The 20,325-nt window shown below is 42.1% G+C and overlaps 4 protein-coding genes across 5 annotated transcripts in view; 3 read left to right on the plus strand and 1 right to left on the minus strand.

Moving 5' to 3' along the window:
* The window catches only part of SSB (small RNA binding exonuclease protection factor La), a 29,554-nt gene that overhangs the window by 348 nt on the left and 8,881 nt on the right, over positions 1-20,325 (plus strand). Inside the window, exon 2 of one of the 2 annotated variants that reach the window (XM_041403795.1) lies at positions 7,328-7,454. The gene's annotated coding sequence lies outside the window, so the exon portion shown is untranslated. Of the gene's footprint in view, positions 1-7,327; positions 7,455-16,555; positions 16,661-20,325 lie in introns of those variants that run through there. The other variant, XM_041403794.1, reaches the window with a different exon arrangement.
* CCDC173 (coiled-coil domain containing 173) lies at positions 1,162-6,838 on the minus strand. Its single transcript, XM_041403602.1, has 9 exons — positions 6,720-6,838; positions 6,333-6,576; positions 5,913-6,086; positions 5,622-5,818; positions 4,553-4,709; positions 3,424-3,563; positions 2,405-2,597; positions 1,916-2,080; positions 1,162-1,405 (listed from the first exon to the last, which is right to left on the minus strand). Exons 1-9 carry the CDS (start codon positions 6,836-6,838, stop codon positions 1,196-1,198), a joined length of 1,599 nt encoding a protein of 532 aa, XP_041259536.1. The 3' UTR covers positions 1,162-1,195.
* Positions 7,328-9,623, plus strand: PHOSPHO2 (phosphatase, orphan 2). Its single transcript, XM_041403797.1, has 2 exons — positions 7,328-7,454; positions 8,321-9,623. The coding sequence occupies exon 2, from the start codon at positions 8,323-8,325 to the stop codon at positions 9,046-9,048; it is 726 nt and encodes a 241-aa protein (XP_041259731.1). The 5' UTR covers positions 7,328-7,454; positions 8,321-8,322; the 3' UTR covers positions 9,049-9,623.
* Positions 13,284-20,282, plus strand: KLHL23 (kelch like family member 23). The gene is made up of 3 exons (XM_041403790.1): positions 13,284-14,935; positions 16,508-16,660; positions 17,132-20,282. Exons 1-3 carry the CDS (start codon positions 13,723-13,725, stop codon positions 17,440-17,442), a joined length of 1,677 nt encoding a protein of 558 aa, XP_041259724.1. The 5' UTR covers positions 13,284-13,722; the 3' UTR covers positions 17,443-20,282.

A 20,325-nucleotide genomic window follows, 5' to 3' on the forward strand; every position in this document is an offset into this window, starting at 1 on the left:
GCTTGGCCCTCGGCTTCCTAGAGGTACCTTGCCTCCGGGGTGGCCTCACATCTTCCTCGAAGCCCTGTGCTTTCTCCAAGGCCTGGCTGCTTTTGGCAGCTAAGCCAAGGAACTTGAGGACACACCTAAGACCTACTTTCAAAACTAAAATATTGGCAAGCGCCCTTTTTTTTTTTAAGACTTGTATTATTTTCTGGTCTGGCCAGCAGAGACTGGCAGCTGTGGGGCGCAACAAAGCAAAGCTTCAGGTTTCTTGGACTTTGCTTCCAGTGGACACCAGGATAGAGGGATACCCTGTTTAAACCCAGGGTGCTGCTGGAGGAAGTCATTACAGGAACCCCTAACTCCCAAGGCAAGGAAATGAAAGAAACCTTAGCTTAAGGAGGGAAAAGTCTCTGTGGCTTGGGTGTTGGTGAGTAAATCTGCTGAGGAATCTGAGATACAGTTTTAGATCACATCCATTTGCCTATTTAATAGATCACATCCATTTACAGACTGAAATGCTGATAGTCTTTTTGAAGCCCAAGTATGTTGTCTCTTGTGCTGATTTTGTAGGCCCTATTTACAGCTGCATTGGGACCTATTTGCCTCTTTGGTGACTTTTTAAGGGCTGGGATCAAATTACATTAATATTTTCATGTAATAAAACTGAATTGTAGCATGACATTTGTTTTTCAGACATAGTTGCAAAGTAATACCAAAACGGCACATCCTAACTGTTCAAACTTTCACATATGTTCTCTTTTTTTTTTGTCTCATGCAGTTGTAACCTGGGACTGTGAATTTTTACAACAATGAATGTTAAAAATAGAAGTAGTGAGCTTTTGGTTGGAATGGGTTACAGTGAGAGTCAATTATATAATATGAATTCCTGTCTCAAGTTTAATAAACTAACATTCATGAAATACAGGCTGGGGATGTTTGAATATAATGAGTTATACAGCAATCTTATTTTTTCAAATGGAAGTCCATATTAATGGAATATATTTTATATCAATAATTTACAGTGTAACTCTGCCTGTGTGGTTGAAAAACATATTTATTTAACTTGAAAATGGCTTCTGCCTTTCCTTGGTGGACAGTTTAAATATTATTTCATATTTTTGTTTCTTGAGCAGCACTACAGCTACAACAAGGTAACTGGGTCCCAACATAGAATTATATGTTTGGAAACTAGTATTTATTTCTTCTTCTCTCAGAAAAATGGCCTATGTCCAAGTCCTCTTCCATCTTCACATGCTTTGAGAAGAGGATAAAGATGATGTGTCGTCTTGGATTCTGTTTCAATTAATTCCTTTGCGTATTTCTGAAACTCTTGCTCTTTATAAAGTGCAATAGCCTCTCTCTGAGCATTGTAGTCCAATTCTGCTTGCTTTTCCTGCTCTTTTCTTGCCTGCTTTTCAGCCTGATGAAGAAAAGGGAATAACAAAGCTTAGTATTTTGTTCTCAACATCACCATTCTGTAAAGCTGAGAGAGGGTCAAAGTTTACAGAGGGTTTATGGCATCCTTAGCTGAAACTTGGCACCTATCATCCCTCCCCACTTCTCTCCCCTGTCTTATCTCCCCAGAAAGGGTAGATGAAATAGCTGAGTGAACATCAGCATTAGCTGCTGCTCTTTGGTGACCTGCCCAGAAGATACAAGAGGACAGCAGCAATGGTTAAAAAAATGTCATAATGGCACAGGACGGGACAGCGATCTGTCTTTGCAAACCAGCCTTGATTTGCACCAGTGCTCTGAGGAAGCTGGTCTCCAACATCAGTGTGTGCCAAGCACATATGATTAAAAACAACCCAACAAACAATAAAATCCAAACAAAACAGCAAACTTCCTCTTTCTCTCAGTGGAACTAGTGTATTGGTTTAGGTGCAAGCTTATTTTTGAAGAGATTGACAGGGTACAGGTTTCTACTTACTATTTGCTGGAGCTGAATTTTCTGTACTTCTCTGTTTGCCTCATCTCGTCCATGTTTTTTGTTGTTTTCCATTTCTAGGTGGATACGGGCTTTTTCCATTAACACATCACGTTCTTTTTCAGCCTCTTCTTTCTCCTGTCTCTCCTTTTCCTCTTTCAACTTTATCTGTAGTTTACAAAACACGCAAAAGTTAAGCAAGGAGCTGGCCTGCTAAGCTTCAAGTTGTATCTCTCTCCAGTAGCAGCCCTGAATCATTATCACCCTGATAAGCACGGTCACTGTGGCTGGCCAGTGTCCAAGGCCAGCGCTTTCAGCAGCCCTGGCAGAGGTGCACCCAACACAGAAGGGAGAAAGGGAGAGGGGCTCCAGGAGAGGTGTCAGCAGGCTTGCTGAAGCCTGCTGATGCATGGCACCAGAGTCACCAGCTGTGGCCTGGGCCAGGCTCCTCAGCTGGGGTAAGCAGAAGTAAGATCAGCCCAAGGTTCTTACCGCAGTGGCTCTGTGTTCAGCAATAGATTCAATAGCAGCCTTTTGTTTTGCTTCTTTCTCTTTGCGTTTTTTTTCTTCTTCAGCTTCTTTTCTTGCAACATCTCTAGCCAGTCGATCATCTTCCTTCTTTAGTGCCTCACCCATTTGTTCAGCTAATCGACTAATGATTTTGTCCTGTTGTTCCTGTACTTGTCTGCAGAAGAACATGAGCTTCCATAACATACCAGGGCAACACACCTTGGTCTACCTGAAGCTACCAAACTCAGCAGTTCTGGTTCTAGAGTTCTCTCCTCTTGACCACACAGGCTGGCCCACCCACCCAACTCATTATCTCCTTCTGTTCCTTCTGTTCGGTTTATTTTTATATCATCTGATTTAGGAAGTAAATGTTCCCAGTGTTCTTGTATCACTAGTTTCTCTTGCAGTAATGATCTGGATCACTCAGTAAGGATTCCAGAAAGCACCTTGCCATCGGAAGGGGAATGTTGGCTAGAAGCAGGAAGGGAAGAAAACTCTTTGATTGACTCAGTGGTATCATCACATTGTACCCTGAATGTTAAACTGATAAAAGATCTCCCCTTAAGAACATTATGTAGTTAATTAATGTTTGTGCCTTGTTGAGAAGTCAAATAATTTTTCTTGAGCTGACTCAGAGAAATATAGCTTATACTCAAAAATATTTTCATCAAGGATCTTAATTGTCTTTAATTATTGAGGAGGTGGAGATTTGGCAGGCTACATGGAAAATCACTCTTCTCAATACACTGGTGCAAAGCTTTGCACTTTCATAAGCCTCTGAACTTTGAAAGGTGGAGAGATTGCTCCCTCACACTCTTACTAAGGAACCTGTGAAAAAAAATTTCCTTTTTCTCTTGAATTCCCTGCTCTCCCTATCAGTAGAATTTAGAATGTGTTAGAATAACTGTTGCTTGTGTTATATTGTTAGTCCAAATGATCTGAAAACAACTACAGTACAATTTTTAGACCATTTATGATTTATACTCTAGCATTGCACCTACCTACGCATTTCAGCTTCTTTCTTTTTTCTCATCTTGGCAATAATTTCCTTTGCTTTAAAATGAGCTTTGATCCGATCATCTTCTTCCATTTGGTTTTGTTCCTCTATTGCTTTGATTATTTTCTGGTCATTTACATACGCCTGTATGGGCAAAATGGTCCTGATGTAACAGAGGATGTTTAGAATACCTGGATCTGGGGTAGCAGCTTACAGGAATCACTCCCTGTTCCCCCTCCTCAAGTTTCTTTCAAAAACAGAAGAGAGAAAAGGGATCCTCAGGAAAGGAGAGAGAAGACAAGAAAGGGATACATCCACTTACTTCTGCCTCCCTATTCAAACATGCATCAAGATGAGACAGTAGACGTGAGAGTGGGGAACTGAAATTGAGCATCAAACAGCTGCTTCTCTGGTGCATTACACCAACAAATTGCTGAGTGATGGAGAGACCATTGTCCCCTGCTCCCACTGACACACGTGGGCCAGGGGAATGGTCCAACCACCACCCACACACGATCATTCTGCTCCTGGCCCCAGCTCATCCAAAACTACCCCTAAGAGCTTAATCCAAAGCAAAATGGAAGAGGAGTTTTCTATACTTTTATGTAAAAAACCAACTGTCTTTTGCATGCTGGCCAGAACTGCTCTGAGGCACTTCTTGTTTGTACCTTAGTAGCATGCCTTTAAAGATTAAATGAGATGGCAGCAAGTCTTGACTAAATCCCAAAACTTCTGCAATCATAAAGTCAAATTGAAAAGATACATTCAGTCCCTGTCTATTCCCTCTTTCTAACAAAGAAAAATGGGCTTAAAACAGCAGGAATGTGAAACTTAAATCCAGTTCTCAAGTCAAGGAGATATTCCTTGATGTCTACAGGCAAAGACCATAGACCAGTCAAAGCGTAAAGTGCCAACATCCCTTCAGACAACAGAAGGGAGGGGCCTCCAAGAGGTCTTTCTCAAAAGCACAGAGGAAGGACATGGCCTGCAACTGGCAAGGTAGGCATTTGATCCCAGGCTGCTAAAGCTGTCAGCAAAGACCCTGTTGCCAGTAGATCCCTTTATTTGTGGGCTGAGTCCAGCCATCAGAGCCCATCAGAGCATTTTGAACTGTCTGCTTTCCTGCTACTTACATGATACAGCTTCCGGCGTTCAATTTTTTCCTCGTGTTCCTTTTCTTTTTTTCTCTGAGTTTCTAGTTGGTACAGTTGGATAGATCTCTGTATTTCTTCCTCTTCTCTTTTTTTTTCCTGTTTGGCCAGATCTGCCTGATGCTCACGCTCCTTTATTCTGAATCAGAAAAAGGTGAATAAATTGTCTAGGAACTGCATGAAGTAGTGAACTGCATAACTATAGGTACCTTGCAGTGAAGAATGTGATACTTTGAGTTGAAGGTAGGTAGAATATCAAGAAGTGAATAACAGCATGATTGTTTCTAATGGTAGCCCTGGTCAGAAATGAGCTAACTGATATGCTCACAGTTTGCAGTCTCGTGGTGATAAGTTTTAGCTGGATGACTCATTAGCACCACTGCATTGCTAATGCTCTGGCCTGTATATGCAGAGTCCTTGGAGAACAAAATTTCCCCAGTATGACCCACCATACCTGTGTTCCTTCTGGGCATGCAGGCAGCAGCTTAAACTGGTAATGTTCTATACCATGTTCTGCAACAATCTATGTGTTGCACCTGGAATATGTAAGACCAGACTTTGAACCCTTCCTCTGCCTTGGGAAATTTCATTCCTTCTATCAGACCAACAGGGCCAGTCCTGTAAATACCCCTGGGGACCCTTCCATAAGATTTACGGAAAACCTGAGAGAAGGAATAGAAGTGACAGTAATGCCTTCTCTTGTTGTGCAGTCTGGAATCTCATTATGGGTAAATGGAAAATCTAATTTAACGTTTTCCTTGTCTGGAACAAAAACTGAGTAAAGTACACTTAAATTTCATTAACAACATTTGAACAGTGATTTGACTAAAGCCTGCTGATGCTTCCCAGAGGCAATTTTGCATATAGACTGTTGGCAACTAAAAACGCATATAGCTTTTCTCTTTTGGATGAGATCTTCTGTGATCTTCTTTTAAAAGAATGCCATTTGTGAAACTAATTATTAGCAAGTTTCTGTAAAAGCCTCATAGAATGTATTTTGAGAAGAGTTTAAGTAAATAATGAAGTAGGGTTGCTTTTAATTATTACTTACTGTTGTAACTGATCTTTGCATAGTGCCTGTTTATTCATATAATGCTGACGTGCTTTTTCTTGCTCACTGAGAATGTATTCTTTAAATTGACGTTGCTCTTCTTCATAGTCCCTCTTTTTGCTATCAACTAATCTTGACTTCAGAAATTCAACTTGAGCATCTCTTTCTTTTAGGACCTTAGTAAGTAGAAGTGCGCTCTGCAAGAGAACATTTAAAGTCATTTTTATGTTCAGAAGTCTTTAGAGACATTCAGTACAATTTCAATGTAAAGTACGTAAGTTGTCAACAAACATGGAACTGTCTCATTCTGTCGTCCTGATAACGTAGGTAGGTTTTTGCACGATCAATAACCTCCTTCCGTTTCGCTGCTTGGAACTTCGCTTCTTCCAAATCAAGTAACTTTCTTTCTTCCTCTTCCTTTTCTTCACGTAATTTTTTGGCTTGAAGTTTCTGTTGTATCAGGCTCTACAGTGCAGAAGAAATTAAAAATCACACTTAAATTGTGGATTGCTTTTTTAATTTGCATTTTAACTTTAAGTTAAAAAGCCCAATTATTAAGTTAGATGTTAAATATATTTAAATGGTATTTAGCTGAAATACATATTCAAAAGCAAATGTCAAACAACTGGAGTATAACTAGAAATGTTACTATGTGTGTTTTTGTATATACAAAAGGGACTACCCTTGTTTCCAAATGTATCTTGTACTTACCAGAGTGGCACTGCGTGGATCTTCTTTTCCAGCAGCTTTGGAGTCCAAGTGCACTTCTTCCTGTTCTTTCTTCTCATCAATGTGTGGTGCTTCTCTAATGCTGTCCTGAATCCTTTCCCATTGTGCTTTTGACAATACAGTGACCTGACGAAGATCTGTTTCATTTGGAAGGAAAAACTCATCTAGAACATCCTTTTCTTTCCAATGATGTGCTGTGCAGAGGGAAGATAAAATACAAAGGTTACTTGATACCAGAAAATCCAATAATCAAATGTGTATCAGGATTTGAATGCTGGCATGGTAGTAATACTAAGTTATCCTTAGTGTTACTTAGTCCCCCATCCCAAACCCCAGAGCGAAGACAGGGTGTCTGTATCTGTAGTCTACCTACGGCCAGTGCACGGACTTGGACGGGCACTGACTGTCTGCACTGTTTGTACATGCCCTTGCCTGTGTATGTGTGGGGTTGGCTTGTAGTAACACTCTTCCAGGCAGTACTTGGGCATGATTCTTAGAAGAGCAGGGAGCAGAGACCATTCCCAAAATGAATAGGAAAATTGGTAGAGCCATTCTGCTGCCTGCATGAGGCGGCAATTTGGGCACAGATTGTGCCTTCCTACCATGTCCTGCACACTCATCATATTAACTGAAATAGTTCTCTTGTAGAACAGTTCTTGATTTCTTAGCAAGACTAGGATTTCTTAGTTGCATTACGCTCACATACGTGTGTGCAGGCGTAAATGCAGCTTTTCTAGTTGACGTCTAGGTTTTGTGAAATGCTCTTTCAAGTGTCACCACCATTTTTGAAGGGAGTAGCACTGTACAGAACAGTGTTCTGTAGAAATTGTGTGATTTGCAGCAGACTGACAGGCCAAGTCTGAAAGGTAAGGAGGCTTTCCCTTAGAGTGACACCGGTGTCAAAGTCTGTTTTCCAGATGCCGTTGCTGACCAGTCTCCCGACAGGGCTCAGACCTGATGCTCTCCCTCTGTCCTAGGTGAAGACAGCCTCAGCAGAAGCAAAGGCGCACTGATGCGGCTGCGCCCTGCAGGCAGCACTCTGCCGAGCCCCTCGTTCTTGCCCAGCTGCTGCCCCTGGAGGTTCTGGACCTGCGCTGCGTTCAGGTCAGTTCTCTCCCCTCCGTTCCTAGGGAGAAACAGCCCCTCTTGCCGTCTGCAGCTGGGGGAGCTTTGGGGAGAGTCACGCTGAGCACCCCTACAGCCTCCCGGAGCCTTGCGGCCGCGGGCTCGGCACTGCCCTCCCGCCGGCTCCGCTGCCCGCGGGGCAGCCGCACTCACGGGCGCCGCGCCGCCGCCGCCGGCGCTGCCCCTTCCCCTCACGGGCCGGGCCCCGGCGGCGCTGCCCCTTCCCCTCACGGGCCGGGCCCCGGGCGCTGCCCCCGCGGCTGCTGCCCCGCCGGCGAGGCTGCTCTGCCGCTGCGGCACTGGCTGCGGGGCTCGGAGCGGGGCTGGCCCGCCCGGGAGGGGTCGGCAGGTTCAGCTCCGCTAACGGCTGCGTTTCGTTTCGTTGGCTGCTTGGATTTAGTGCGGCCTCGTTGAAGGCACTGGCTCCATCTGTTCGGTGAACGTTTCCTTCCGAAATACCGATTGAGGTGTTTTGCCAGAATTACAGAATTTGCATTGGTAAATGGTGATGGAGAAATTAGTATCTGCTCAAACTTATGGTATGTGGATGCAGGAAGATTGGTGCTGTGTTAGCAAGTATTAGTAACATTAGCGGCATGAGTTAGATATTATCACAGTAACTATTTTAAACAGAAGTTGGACACTGAACTTTGGCATTTACAAGTTGCGCTTTTAGCTACAGCACAGCTTGCCATCATGGTAGTGGCCATAAATAGTTTATTTTGTTCCGATGTTTTCTTCCAGAATTTTTCTCTTATGAGCATAAGGTCAGGGTAGGAATATAGTACTTCTGTTTATATAAATAATTTTCTTATTTGTTTGTTTTGGAAACTATTTTCTCACAGCTATGAAATTTCTGTTGGTTTTTGATTTTGACCATACAATCATAGATGAAAATAGTGACACCTGGATTGTGAAATGTGCTCCTGAAAGAAAACTTCCTAATGAATTAAGAAACTCTTACCAACCAGGACATTGGACAGAATATATGGGCAGAGTCTTTGTCTACTTGGGAGACAATGGTGTCAAAGAAGATGAGATGAAAAGAACTATGACAACAATTCCTTTCACTGCGGGAATGATAGATCTTCTGGGATTTATTGGCAAGAACAAGGAGTTGTTTGATTGTATAATTGTTTCAGATTCTAATACAGTATTTATTGACTGGATTTTGAAAGCTGCTGACTTCCATCAAGTGTTTGATGAAGTGTTTACAAACCCTGCAGCATTCAGCAGTACTGGCTATCTTACTGTACAGCACTTCCATGCTCACCATTGTGCAAAGTGCCCTAAAAACCTTTGCAAAAGGAAAGTTTTAAAAGAATTTCTAGATAAACAGTTGGAGCGAGGAGTGAGTTATACACAAATTATATATATAGGTGATGGTGGGAATGACTTATGTCCAGTCATGTTTTTGAATAAGAATGATATTGCTATGCCCAGACAGGGGTATACCTTGGAGAAAAGGATTTCTCAACTGGCCCAAAGTCTCAGTCCTGTACAGTGTTCTGTTCTGGTTTGGTCATCTGCAATGGACATTATGTCTTACCTGAAACTACTTATAAAGGAATGATTCAAATGATAAAAGGAAACTGATAAAGTTACATTTTAACTTATTAGGAAAGAAAAACTGCATGTGTATAAAATCTCAACATTGTAAAATTGGGCTATTATCTGAAATTATGGAGCTTTTAACCGCAAACAGAAAACTGCTTATGTTCAATCCTGGTGATAATGCAAAAGTGCAGTGAAAAAGGCCTTCTAACACAGTACAGATTCCAACACAAGTGGAGAAGGGGCATTGGGACAGGACTTGCCATTAGTTTTTGGCTACTCCCTTCCCTCCAACCTTTTACAAGTATATAGCTGGTATATACTTGCAATCCTACACACTTAGGGGAAGGAGTAGGATTCCTGTTCAAAAGAATGAAATTCTTTATTAGAAAACATTTGGTGCCAGGAGCATGCTTCTAGAGCTGTTGGCTTTTATACTTCTTTGATGTCAAATTATTTGCTTGTAATCTTGTTTAATCCAAAGATACATTTATATTTTCAATTTATTATTTTACCAAACAAAATTACTTTTTAATACTTTGTATTATCTTGTATTGTAAAGACAATAAAAGTTGCTGTCACTGACAAATGCAACACAACTAATTTGTGTCATGTATTCTGCTGCCCTGTGTTTCATCAGGCCTGGAGAAAGTAGACACAAGAGTAGGTGTCAGCCTTTGGCTGGCCAGACCCTTTCTCTTCTGGAAAGCTGTAAGGATGTTGCTTTTTTTGTTTAAAGAAAAGTCTCTCTCCCATTCTGACTGCTGCTCCCACTCTGTACAGAGCTGGCGCTGGTTTGATCTTGCGTGCTGACAGCTCTGAGTCAGCCAGATGCCTTTCTTCCTCCTTGCTTTCTGCTGCAGTGCACAGGCTCACAGGATTTACGTGCATTTACATTGTATACACTGATTTTACCTATTCGTTCTCATATATCTGTAGCACAGTCTCTTAGAGTCTGGAAGGAAGCATCTATGTCCATTTTAACTTTTAAACAGATTGTTCTGTCTAAGTAGTTCCAAAGGATTGTTTGTGACCGTGCAGTCTTTCTCTTTACCACTGACAGTGAGATGAGCTCCAAGTGTTGGACTGTGCATACAAAGGTATTAAAAGTAAGTCTCGTTAAAGTTTAATGTGTTTTCATGCCAAATGTTTTTATTCTTATATCTCAGAAAAGGTTCAAAATGCTGATGTAGTTTGCTATTAAACTGAGGTCATATTTAGCTTAAGTGCTTTAATACCTGAGAGATTAGGCCAACTTTCACAGTACCTCAGTTGCAGATGTCTGAGGAGTAGCTCAGCAGCCTGCAGTTGCCATATTCCTTTGTTTTCTGTGCAATGTTACTCTCATTTTCTTATAGACATTTCATTATGTCAGTACCTTCTTTTTCCTTAATTGAAGATTTTTGAGTGGTCTTGCCTGTTTTCAGGCTGCTGGTTTACATAAATTTCCCTTGTGCACTTCTTTCCTTGTCTCCACCTATTTTACTGTATTGTGGAAGGTTGCTTTGAACACTCTGTTGTCTAAGATGTCCAAATGTACTTCAGTTCTCAGGAGCCTGGCTTTAGTGATGGATATTTGGTAAGTGTCTGAGATGTTCATATTTGGGATCTTGGCCTGTTGTTTTACTCAAGGGCACAAAGACATCTAAGGACTGGTGGGTCTCAGGCTGTGGCAGGTTTAAGTTGTCTGGTTTATAGGTCATACAAACAAGTGGTAATGGCTGGTGCATAGGGCAATTTCATATATTACTTTGGGTTTGAAATTGTTGCCATCGTTTGAACCCAGCTGGCAACTAAGTAGAGTAGCTTGTGCACTCCAATCTCTCACTCAGTGGGGAGGAGAATTGGGGAAAAAATTAAACCCTGTGAGTTGAGGTGAAAACAATTTAATAATTAAACAAAATAAAATATTGTAGTACTAAACTGATATAATTGTAATGAAAAGAGAGAGAAAAGAATGAAGCCCAGGAGAAACAAGTGATGTAAATACAGTGCCCACCACCCACTGCTGGATGCCCAGCCCATCCCCGAGCAGCGATGGGCCCCTCCCAGCCAACTCCCCCGGTTTCTGTACTGAGTGAGCCCTCCCATGCTGTGGAATATCCCTTTGGCCTGCCCAGCTCAGCTGTCCTGGCCGTGCTCCCCCCAGCTGCTTGTGCAGCTTCTCACTGACAGAGCATGGGAAACTGAAAAGTCCTTGAATATGGGTAAGCGCCACTTAGCAACAACCAAAACAACAGTGTGCTATCAACATGATTCCCATAATAAATCCAGAACAGCACTAACCAGTGACTAAGAAGGAAGTTAACTCTATCCCAGCCAAAACTAGGACAGTTGGATGTTTCCTTAATTCTAGATGTGCTGCTGAATATTCCAGAGTCTGTGCTGGTCTCTTCTGTGTTTTTCAGAACTTAGTTATGGAATAGCTTGCTTTGAGTTTGTCCACAGATCTTGGTTATAGCTTGCTTAAAAACCAACAAAAAGTAGCATATCAATGATTACTCAGCTTTTTCTTCCATTTACACTAACTATTGTTCTTTTAGCCTTAAGGGACCTACCTTGTAATTTGCTGTGAGAGTGCGATATTGGATGAGAAATTGTTCTTCATGCTCAAAAAAGGATTTTTCTGTGGCTTTGATTAAAGTGCTGAAGCAGGAGTTGAGAGTAGATTAAGCAGAGTACTTGAAATATTAGCAATTATGTTCTAATCACTTCAAATAGAGGGTAGAGCTGATGATATCTGCCAGACAAAGTGCATGTTGGAGACAGAATAAATTTTTCAATTCCAGTAGGCAGACCATTAAGCTATTAGTCAGGTCTTGTTTGGGCTTTTTTTCCCCACTTAATGAAAGTGAGAACTTTTCTGAAGCACAAAATTACTGAAATTTGCCACGTTTGGTTACAATGGAGGGGAGATGAGTATCTCCAAAGAGTGAAGCTGATGGAAGCTGGTAGCCCAACCAAAAGAAAGGGAAAAGCTCCTTGAAGGGGGATGCATGTTCAGTATGAAGTGTTGCTGACTTGCTCTCTGCGAGGGAGATGACTTAGGTAAAACTGTTTTGAAAAAATGCATAACAGAAATCATATCTGTATGGGAAACATTCTGTATGGTTGCAGGTGTGCTGTCGTACACCACGACTATGCCAGTACTTAGCCTTAGTATTGTGTGCTAGTGCAATAGCCAACACTTCAAAGAAGTTCTTGCTTGTCCATAGGAAGCTGATGAAATGGGAAATGCAACAGAAACAAAGCTGTTGGCATGGGGATGTATAAAGACCTACGGCTGCACAAGAGAATCTTCTGGATAAAGAAATGGAGTAATGTAGCTGAGGGACAGGCCTGTGTCAGACAGCAGGGCTGTTGTAATTGTTACACTACAAAACTCCTGTTCTCTGGGCTAACAATGCATTGAGAGGGATTGAAACAAAGGAGGGCATAGATGCGTGTAGGTATGGGGAAATTTTGGTTTTGTGGGTTTTTTGTTTTGTTTGGATCATTTTATTTTGTCTCATGTTACTGTGTAAAGGCCAAGGGACACGTTGAATCCTGGTGCAGGGTTAGCATGGGAGGAAGGATGGCAGACGGGTATGACCATATACACTTTCCTGTTTGGATTTCCTTAGTTCATACTTCTGCTGGGCATTGTGGCAGAAATACTACCAGTAATTAGAAGAAAAATATTATGCTTTTTTACCCGTGTTGAGTGGGAACTATCAAAATTTCTCCTTTTGGGTATTGCTGGCACTTAGCTAATAATAATATTTGCCTCCTTTTGGTTGAAGAAATTACTGGCAGTTCTTTCAATCTCCCTGCTCTGCTAAGGCAGGGAGAGCCTGACTGCTGGATGGAAAGAATCCGAACCCTGCTGCAGATGGAGAGCCCACAGCTGCTTGAACCCGGAGGATGCTGTGTTTCAAATAAAGAAAATGTGTTGCTAGCAGGAAAAAAAAAAAGACTTCTTAAATTGTGAATCACATTTTCAGGAGTTACAGAAGCCAATATAGCCTTCTTCCTGAAAAATTTACTTCTAGTTGGAATCTGTTTGTGAGCATAATTTGTTACTGGCCTTTGCACCCTGCCAGATTCAGGAGTTTGGGTAGAGCTGTGGCTGCTCCCTTTCGACTCCTGTTCTCCGGTAATGGGGGAGCCCTTGGAGCTTGCTGCTCTTCCCAGTATCGCTCCTCCAAGCGCCCTGGGTGCGCGGGGCGCCGCTGCGAGAGGCGGCTTTAGGTCGCTGACAGCGGCGGCCGAGGCCCCTCGCTTTGTTGTGTGGCTGAGTGACACCGAGCTGGTGACGCTCCCCAGGCATCTGCTCCTGTCCCTAACACTGCCGGGCCTTCTGTCAGCACCGCAGACAGCCTTTAACCCCTGCCCCGGGGTGGGGAGCGCCTGCACGGCGGCGGCAGCGGTTCGGGCCGGACCTTTCCGAGGCGAGCGGTGCGCGGGGGCCGGGCCGGGCGCCGGGGCTCGCCGGCCTCGCGGAGGGGTGCGCCGGGGCGGGCCGGGGCACCAAAATAGGAGCTGTCGCTGCGGCCCCGCTGCTCCCTCCGGCAGCGGCTCTTCCAAAGACGGTCAGGGGCCGCCGCGGGCTGGGAGCCCCCGTAAGGGCCGTGCCGGGCGGGTCCGCAGCCGCAGAGCGGCCGGGCTGCGCGGAGCGGCGCGGACAAAGCGGCGGGAGCTGCGGGGCGCGGCGATGGCCGCGGCCGGGCAGGAGGAGTACGCCTACCTCTACAAGGACTCCGCGCACCCCGCCGGCTTCTTGGAGGCGTTCCGGGCGTTTTACCTGGACGGGCTGTTCACCGACATCGCCCTGCAGTGCGCCTCGGGGGTCATTTTCCACTGCCACAGAGCTGCCCTGGCAGCCTGCAGCAGTTATTTTAAAGCCATGTTCACAGCCGATATGAAAGAAAAATCCAAAAACCAGATCAGCCTTCCCGGGCTCAGCCATGCAGTACTGGAAGCTCTCGTGAATTATGCATACACATCACAGATCCAGATAACAAAGAGAAATGTCCAAAGCCTACTCCAGGCTGCAGACCTGCTCCAGTTCGTGTCAGTAAAGAAAGCCTGTGAGCAGTTTTTGGTAAGGCACTTGGATACTGACAACTGCATTGGGATGCACTCCTTTGCTGAATATCATGATTGCTCGGAGCTGGAGAAAGAGTCCAGAAGGATATTGTTATGGCAGTTTGAAGAAGTGTGGAAGCAGGAAGAGTTTCTGGACATTGGCAAGGAGAAGCTCTCTTATATTCTCTCCAGGGAGAATCTCAATGTTCAGAAAGAAGAGGCAGCCATTGAAGCTGTCATTAAGTGGGTGGCACACAACGTGGAAGGAAGAATTGAAGACATCTGTGAAGTGTTGAGCTGCATCAAATTAGACTTAGATAATGTGTATTTGAGGTCAGCTTTAAGCCTGCAAAAAAAATGCCGACTCAATGACAGTAAGATAAGGTCACTCATATATAATGCCCTGAACCTCAATCCCAAAGGTCTTTCCAGAAGATCCACAGCAGCCATGTATGTAATTGGAGGATATTATTGGCATCCCTTATCAGAAGTGCACGTTTGGGATCCTTTAACCAATGCATGGGTCCAGGGAACAGACATGCCAGATCACACCAGAGAGAGCTATGGGGTCACTAGTTTGGGGCCAGACATATATGTGACAGGAGGTTACAGAACAGAGAGCATTGAAGCTCTTGACACCGTGTGGATATATAACAGCGAGAGAGATGAGTGGACAGAAGGCTGCCCCATGCTCGACGCAAGGTATTACCACTGCGCCGTTTCCTTGAGTGGCTGCGTTTATGCTTTGGGAGGGTACCGGAAGGGAGCTCCAGTCCAAGAAGCTGAGTTTTACGATCCTTTAATACAGAAATGGCTTCCCATTGCAAATATGATCAAAGGTAGGTAAACTTTTGTATGGTGTCTGCCTCCAATGTCAATTCTTTTGTATTTGCCATTTTTAAGTGCCATGGAAACATTTAGGATTTGATCCAAATTCTAGAGAAGTCCATGGGAATTTTCTGTTAATGTTGGTGGGCTTTGGTTCAGGTCTTCAAATAACCACAACCACCCAAATGCTGTGCTGGCTGTGCCATAGAATAGCAGGTAGAAAAGTAAGTAGTAGTCTCAGTTTAATTTTGCCTTCTTCATGACTAAAATTTTTGTTCAAACTAGAAAGAAATCCGAAAACTACCCAGGATAAGAGTCCATTCAGTACACAATCAAACAGCAAGCTCCAGTAAAGGACTGTATTATTTTTATATACAATTTTCCATGCAGTCATTTATAAAGGTGTCATAATTTAAAACTTCTTGCATGGAGTTCCCACCTATTTCTGTGTATCATCTGTTCGGGATCCTTTGTTTAATCTTTAGTGAGAGGATAATGAAAAGTACTAATAATACCTGTTTCTAGCAGCCAAAGTAGTGATCTACTAAAAATGTATGAATCACAGCCTAACCAAAGGGTATTGACTCTGAGGTGAGCTGAGCTGGTCAGAGCCTGGTGCTAAATAATGCCAAGGTGACCAGTTTGATCCCTGTATGTGCCATTCACTTAAGAGTTGGATTTGATGATCTTTCTGGGTCCCTTCCAACTCAGACTATTCTGTGATTATTTTGTAACAGTAATAACAATACTACAGTTATACATGTTATCATACATTTTTATAAATTAATGCAAATATTTATAATTAGTTATAAAAGTGTACTGTGACTTAATGCAACATGATATTTTTCTATGTACAAGAGAATTTTTGGATGTATATGTAAAAGAAAAAAGGCAAGCTTTTACAACTTTCTCCATTGTTTGTATGTTTTCCTCAGACATTGCTACTATTTTCTTTTCATTTCTTTCAAAAGTAGAAATGCTGTGCTAATCCTATGAGTTACATATTCTATGCAGTTGTTTTGCCCAGTTTTTATAAGTGTGAAACTAAGATGCTCAGACCCCCCCCTTTGCTTTATTTCATTTTGTTGTCCTAGAGACGGAGTTAAAATGCCTCCATTCTGTTTGTGTCCTTGTATATATGATAGCTTAATTAGTAATATCATAAGAATGACCAAAAGTATCAGAAAAGATACCCCAAGACACTGAACAATCTCAACTCCCATTGTCTTTGCTCTTGCCATCTAAGTGATTTTTTAATAACTCTAACTTAGTGAAACAGTGAAACTAATTGCCCATTCCAAAATCAATGAGACAATGTGACTTTACTTACTGCCTAAAAGTCCTGTGAACTATTGGGTGGCTGTATTATGTGCAATATATATTGGTTACTGCAGTTTTATTTAGTCATTCTTGACTTTTGTTGATATCTCGATAAATCTGTTGTATTCACATTCAGTTAAATACTTGCAAGCATATAATGTTAATAAATATTAACAAATAATTTGAAATGGAGTTATGTATGGAAGAGACCATGGTTATTGCGTGAAGTCTGAATGCATGTTTGACTTTCACACTGTGAACAGGAGTTGGAAATGCCACTGCCTGTGTCCTGCATGAAGTCATCTATGTCGCTGGAGGTCACTATGGCTACAGGGGAAGCTGCACCTACGATAAAATCCAGAGATACCATTCAGGTAGCAATGAGTGGAGTATAGTCACCACAAGCCCACATCCAGGTAAATAATTTCTCTAACAAACACAGAGCTTGATTTGGTTACTTGTACATTAAAAAAAGAAATGCCTGTAGGGCAGCAAGGGCTGTTTCCAAACTCAGAAAGTGGAAAGGAAGACCTTCTTCAAGTATCTGTTCTATAGAAATCACTGTATAAATGCTGAATTAAGGAATGTCCACATTCTATTAAATAATATAACTTTCTGTAAAACCTAACTATTCACTGACATTTGGCAAAAAATATTTATATTAATTTTAAAAGGGTTGTCTCTATGTTCTACATCTGGTAACAGTAAGATTTTAAAGCAATTTTCACTGACTACTGGTGCTGTAGTGTAGCAGAAAATCCTGAGGTGTCTCCTAAGCTCAATGAGGACATTCAGCTGCCCTCAGTGGTGCCCAACGTTTGTCATGTATTTGCAGTTTAAGTTAATGTTATTGTGCTGAGTTGTACTGTATTCCTTTCTTTCTGAAGAATATGGATTGTGTTCAATTACGTTACAAAACAAGATCTATTTTGTGGGTGGACAGACCACGATCACTGACTGCTATGACCCAGAGCAAAATGAGTGGAAGCAGATGGCTCACATGATGGAGAGAAGGATGGAGTGTGGCACGGTGGTTATGAACGGATGCATCTATGTAACAGGAGGATATTCCTATTCAAAAGGAACATACCTGCAGAGCATTGAGAAATACGACCCTGAACTGAACAAATGGGAAGCAGTAGGTAATCTTCCCAGTGCTATGCGGTCACATGGCTGTGTCTGTGTGTATAATGTGTAAGCATTTCATTTACATCGTGCTGTTACAGAAAACAGCAGATGCAGTATTCATAGCAGTGCTGATTACCTCATGAGGGGTTGTCTAATACAATCACTTAGAACACATTGTTAATAACTAGATGTAATTTGTTCTTGTTTTAAACAACTCAGAAACATAAATGTGGTAACAAGATTTCCATATATTTTTCAGTCCAATCATTCTTGTCACGGAAGTTCTCAAATTGCTCTCTTATAATACTTTGTACAGCAACATAGGAGCTACTGTGAAAAATGGATTTGTTTTTGTTAATCACTGGATGAAACTATGACTTGGTGCTGAGTAAAGCCAAACAAAATACAATTCTAAGGACTACTGGCCTTAAGATGAAATCTTTGTATTCTGAAGGTAGCTGTAGAAACGGACCATTGACACAAGCTAAGTTTATGGTATATACAGAGCAATATCACTGGGATAACTAGGTTATCAGATTCAGAAATGGGCATTTACAGGATGCCTCTAACTCTACCTTCAAGTGCCAGAGCAAAGAAGAGCTTAGGCTAGGAATGAGGGAAGAAATGTTGGTAGTAGCCCCAGAGCACAAGCCAAAAGCATGCACTAGATTTTCTGAAGGAGAAGTAAAAGAGCATTTTTCTTTGCCATTTTCACACTCCCTTCGACATTGCCAATGAGAAAGGAAAAAAAGACTCTGCAAGGCTTTGCAATGGGATCTTTGGCTGATGCACAGGTATTTGTAGTTTGGATGTTTTTGTGTGGGGAGGGCTGTTCAGAGAAAAGCCTTAATGTGTTAACTCTTTTTTAATATCAATTCAAGATGCGTGCCTGTGTGGAGTGGAAGGAGGAAATGAGAGAGACTGGAGAATTAACATCCGCCTGAGATTCAAACTTTTCTATCTTGTTTAATACCATTTGATCTTTTCTAAACCGTGACTTGAGCAAAGGCAACAACTAAAAGAACTTGACAAAGTATGTTATGCATGAAGAAAAAACATGATCCATAGGATTGATTTATTTATTATTTCTCTCAAAGTATAATATGAGATCTTCAAATTCTGTGTAGAAAGTGGATTTTTGTAAAGTGATTTACAGAAAAACAGATCACACTCTGTGGCCTGACAGTGGTGGTCCAAATGAAGAAATGGTTTGGGGAACAGAGAAGGCTCTTTTAGCACTGATCCCCCAGTCCAGTTTATAAAATGACTGCAGAAAGAGCTGTTAGACATTGGTGTGAGAGGCAGGGACAACTAAGGACTGCCATAGGGTGTGGTGGGAACTTCCCACACAAACACTGCCATCTAAAAAGAAATTTAGCTTTGATTGGATTTCTCACATACAAATAAAGGACTTTTCCAAGCAGTAAGCTCTGAGTTTATAATATTTCCTTGCTTGATCATAAGCATTTTTGGCTTTTTAAAAATTCTTTCACCTTTTTATGCTATTTCTGACTTGCATTTGACTGCGGGTAGCAGGTGGCACTCAGCTCTGGCTTTGATGTGAAGTTCTGTGGTGTATATGTACAGTTCTTTTTTTGATATTTTCATATGTTGCCTCACTGTGTCAGAAGCTTTTGTGTGTGTGTGTGTGTGTGTATATGCGTGTTCAGTGTTTTGCTTTGTTAGCCATCCCACTGAGATCTATTTAGGGATCCGATGTCACTTGTTTAAAGACTCTAAAGAGAGATGGAGAATTGAACTCCGAGTTGTTTGAAATGCATGGGCCAAGCAGGTGAGCAAGAGATAAAATGAATTTGTTTCTCCTGGAAATCTCCACAGCTGACAATTGTTCAAGGGCAGGTGGAGATTGAAAGGACACAAGAACGTGAAGGTGATCTTTGTATTGAATGAAACCACATTGAACTCAACATGTTTACGGAATTTTTCAGTGCAAATTATGTATCCATGAAGCTTCATGTTTGTTGAAAAACATGAGCATAGAACAGCTGCTTATGGCTGGCCTTGAGGTTCATTCTGGCCTGTATGGTGTCACCAACAGTCATGAGTCAGTGAAAGGATCTAAGAACAAGGTGAGGCCTAACAAAACCAAACCCCTAAGCAGTCCACTTGCCAACTGCTGGCAAACTAGGTGCTTGATGTTGGTGAAAGACAGTGCAGTTCCAGGGCTGGAGCACAGGCACAGGAAACTGGACTCTGCTTTGTGCCCCTGGGCAACCTGCAGGCAAGCAAATGCTACTTTTTGGCCTAAGTGTAATGTGCAAAGTGGAAAAAAAGCCTTTAGTTCTCCCCTGTCAGGAAAGCATTTGTTGGTCTGGTCTGGTATAAATAAAAGTCAAAGAAATTACTGCTTAGTACTTCAATTGAATCCTACTTTCTCAGGGATTTTCAATGCATTAGAGTAACTGGAGAGAATAAGTTCAGACTAATGGTCAAATTTCAACTGGTGCTATTTTTCACAATAACCTACAATGCCCTTTTAAATTAACTCATGTAGCACATCCCAAGAAGATGTGTTGCAATCAGGTCTTGGGCACAGGCAGGAAAATGATCTCAGGAGAAATAGGATTCTGACCTCTGGTCGGAAGCCTACAAGGTATCTCTTAGCCATCTTTGGCTATGCTTTTAAAAACAGCTGAATGTAAACACTGAATAATTGTGCTATGGGACCTGTACTATGGTAGACACTGTTTTACTGTTTCACCGATAAACTAGAAAGTTAAGTAATGTGGCAGTGAAATCAATTGTGAAGTCAATACTAGTGCTCAAAATTTTCATTTCTGCGATTCCCGAGTTTGTAGCACTAGAGATGCCCACCGTACGTCTGTAGTGTTTAAGTGAATGTTTGCAATAATTAATAAATGTGAATATAGCACTACTGTACACATGCAAGTTGTTACTTTTTGTTCCCAGCGCACAAAAGCGGCGAGCACAA

The sequence above is a fragment of the Onychostruthus taczanowskii genome, unplaced genomic scaffold (genome assembly GCF_017590055.1).
Source record: "Onychostruthus taczanowskii isolate IOZ18803 unplaced genomic scaffold, ASM1759005v1 scaffold20, whole genome shotgun sequence".
NCBI classification, from domain to species: Eukaryota; Metazoa; Chordata; class Aves; order Passeriformes; family Passeridae; genus Onychostruthus; species Onychostruthus taczanowskii.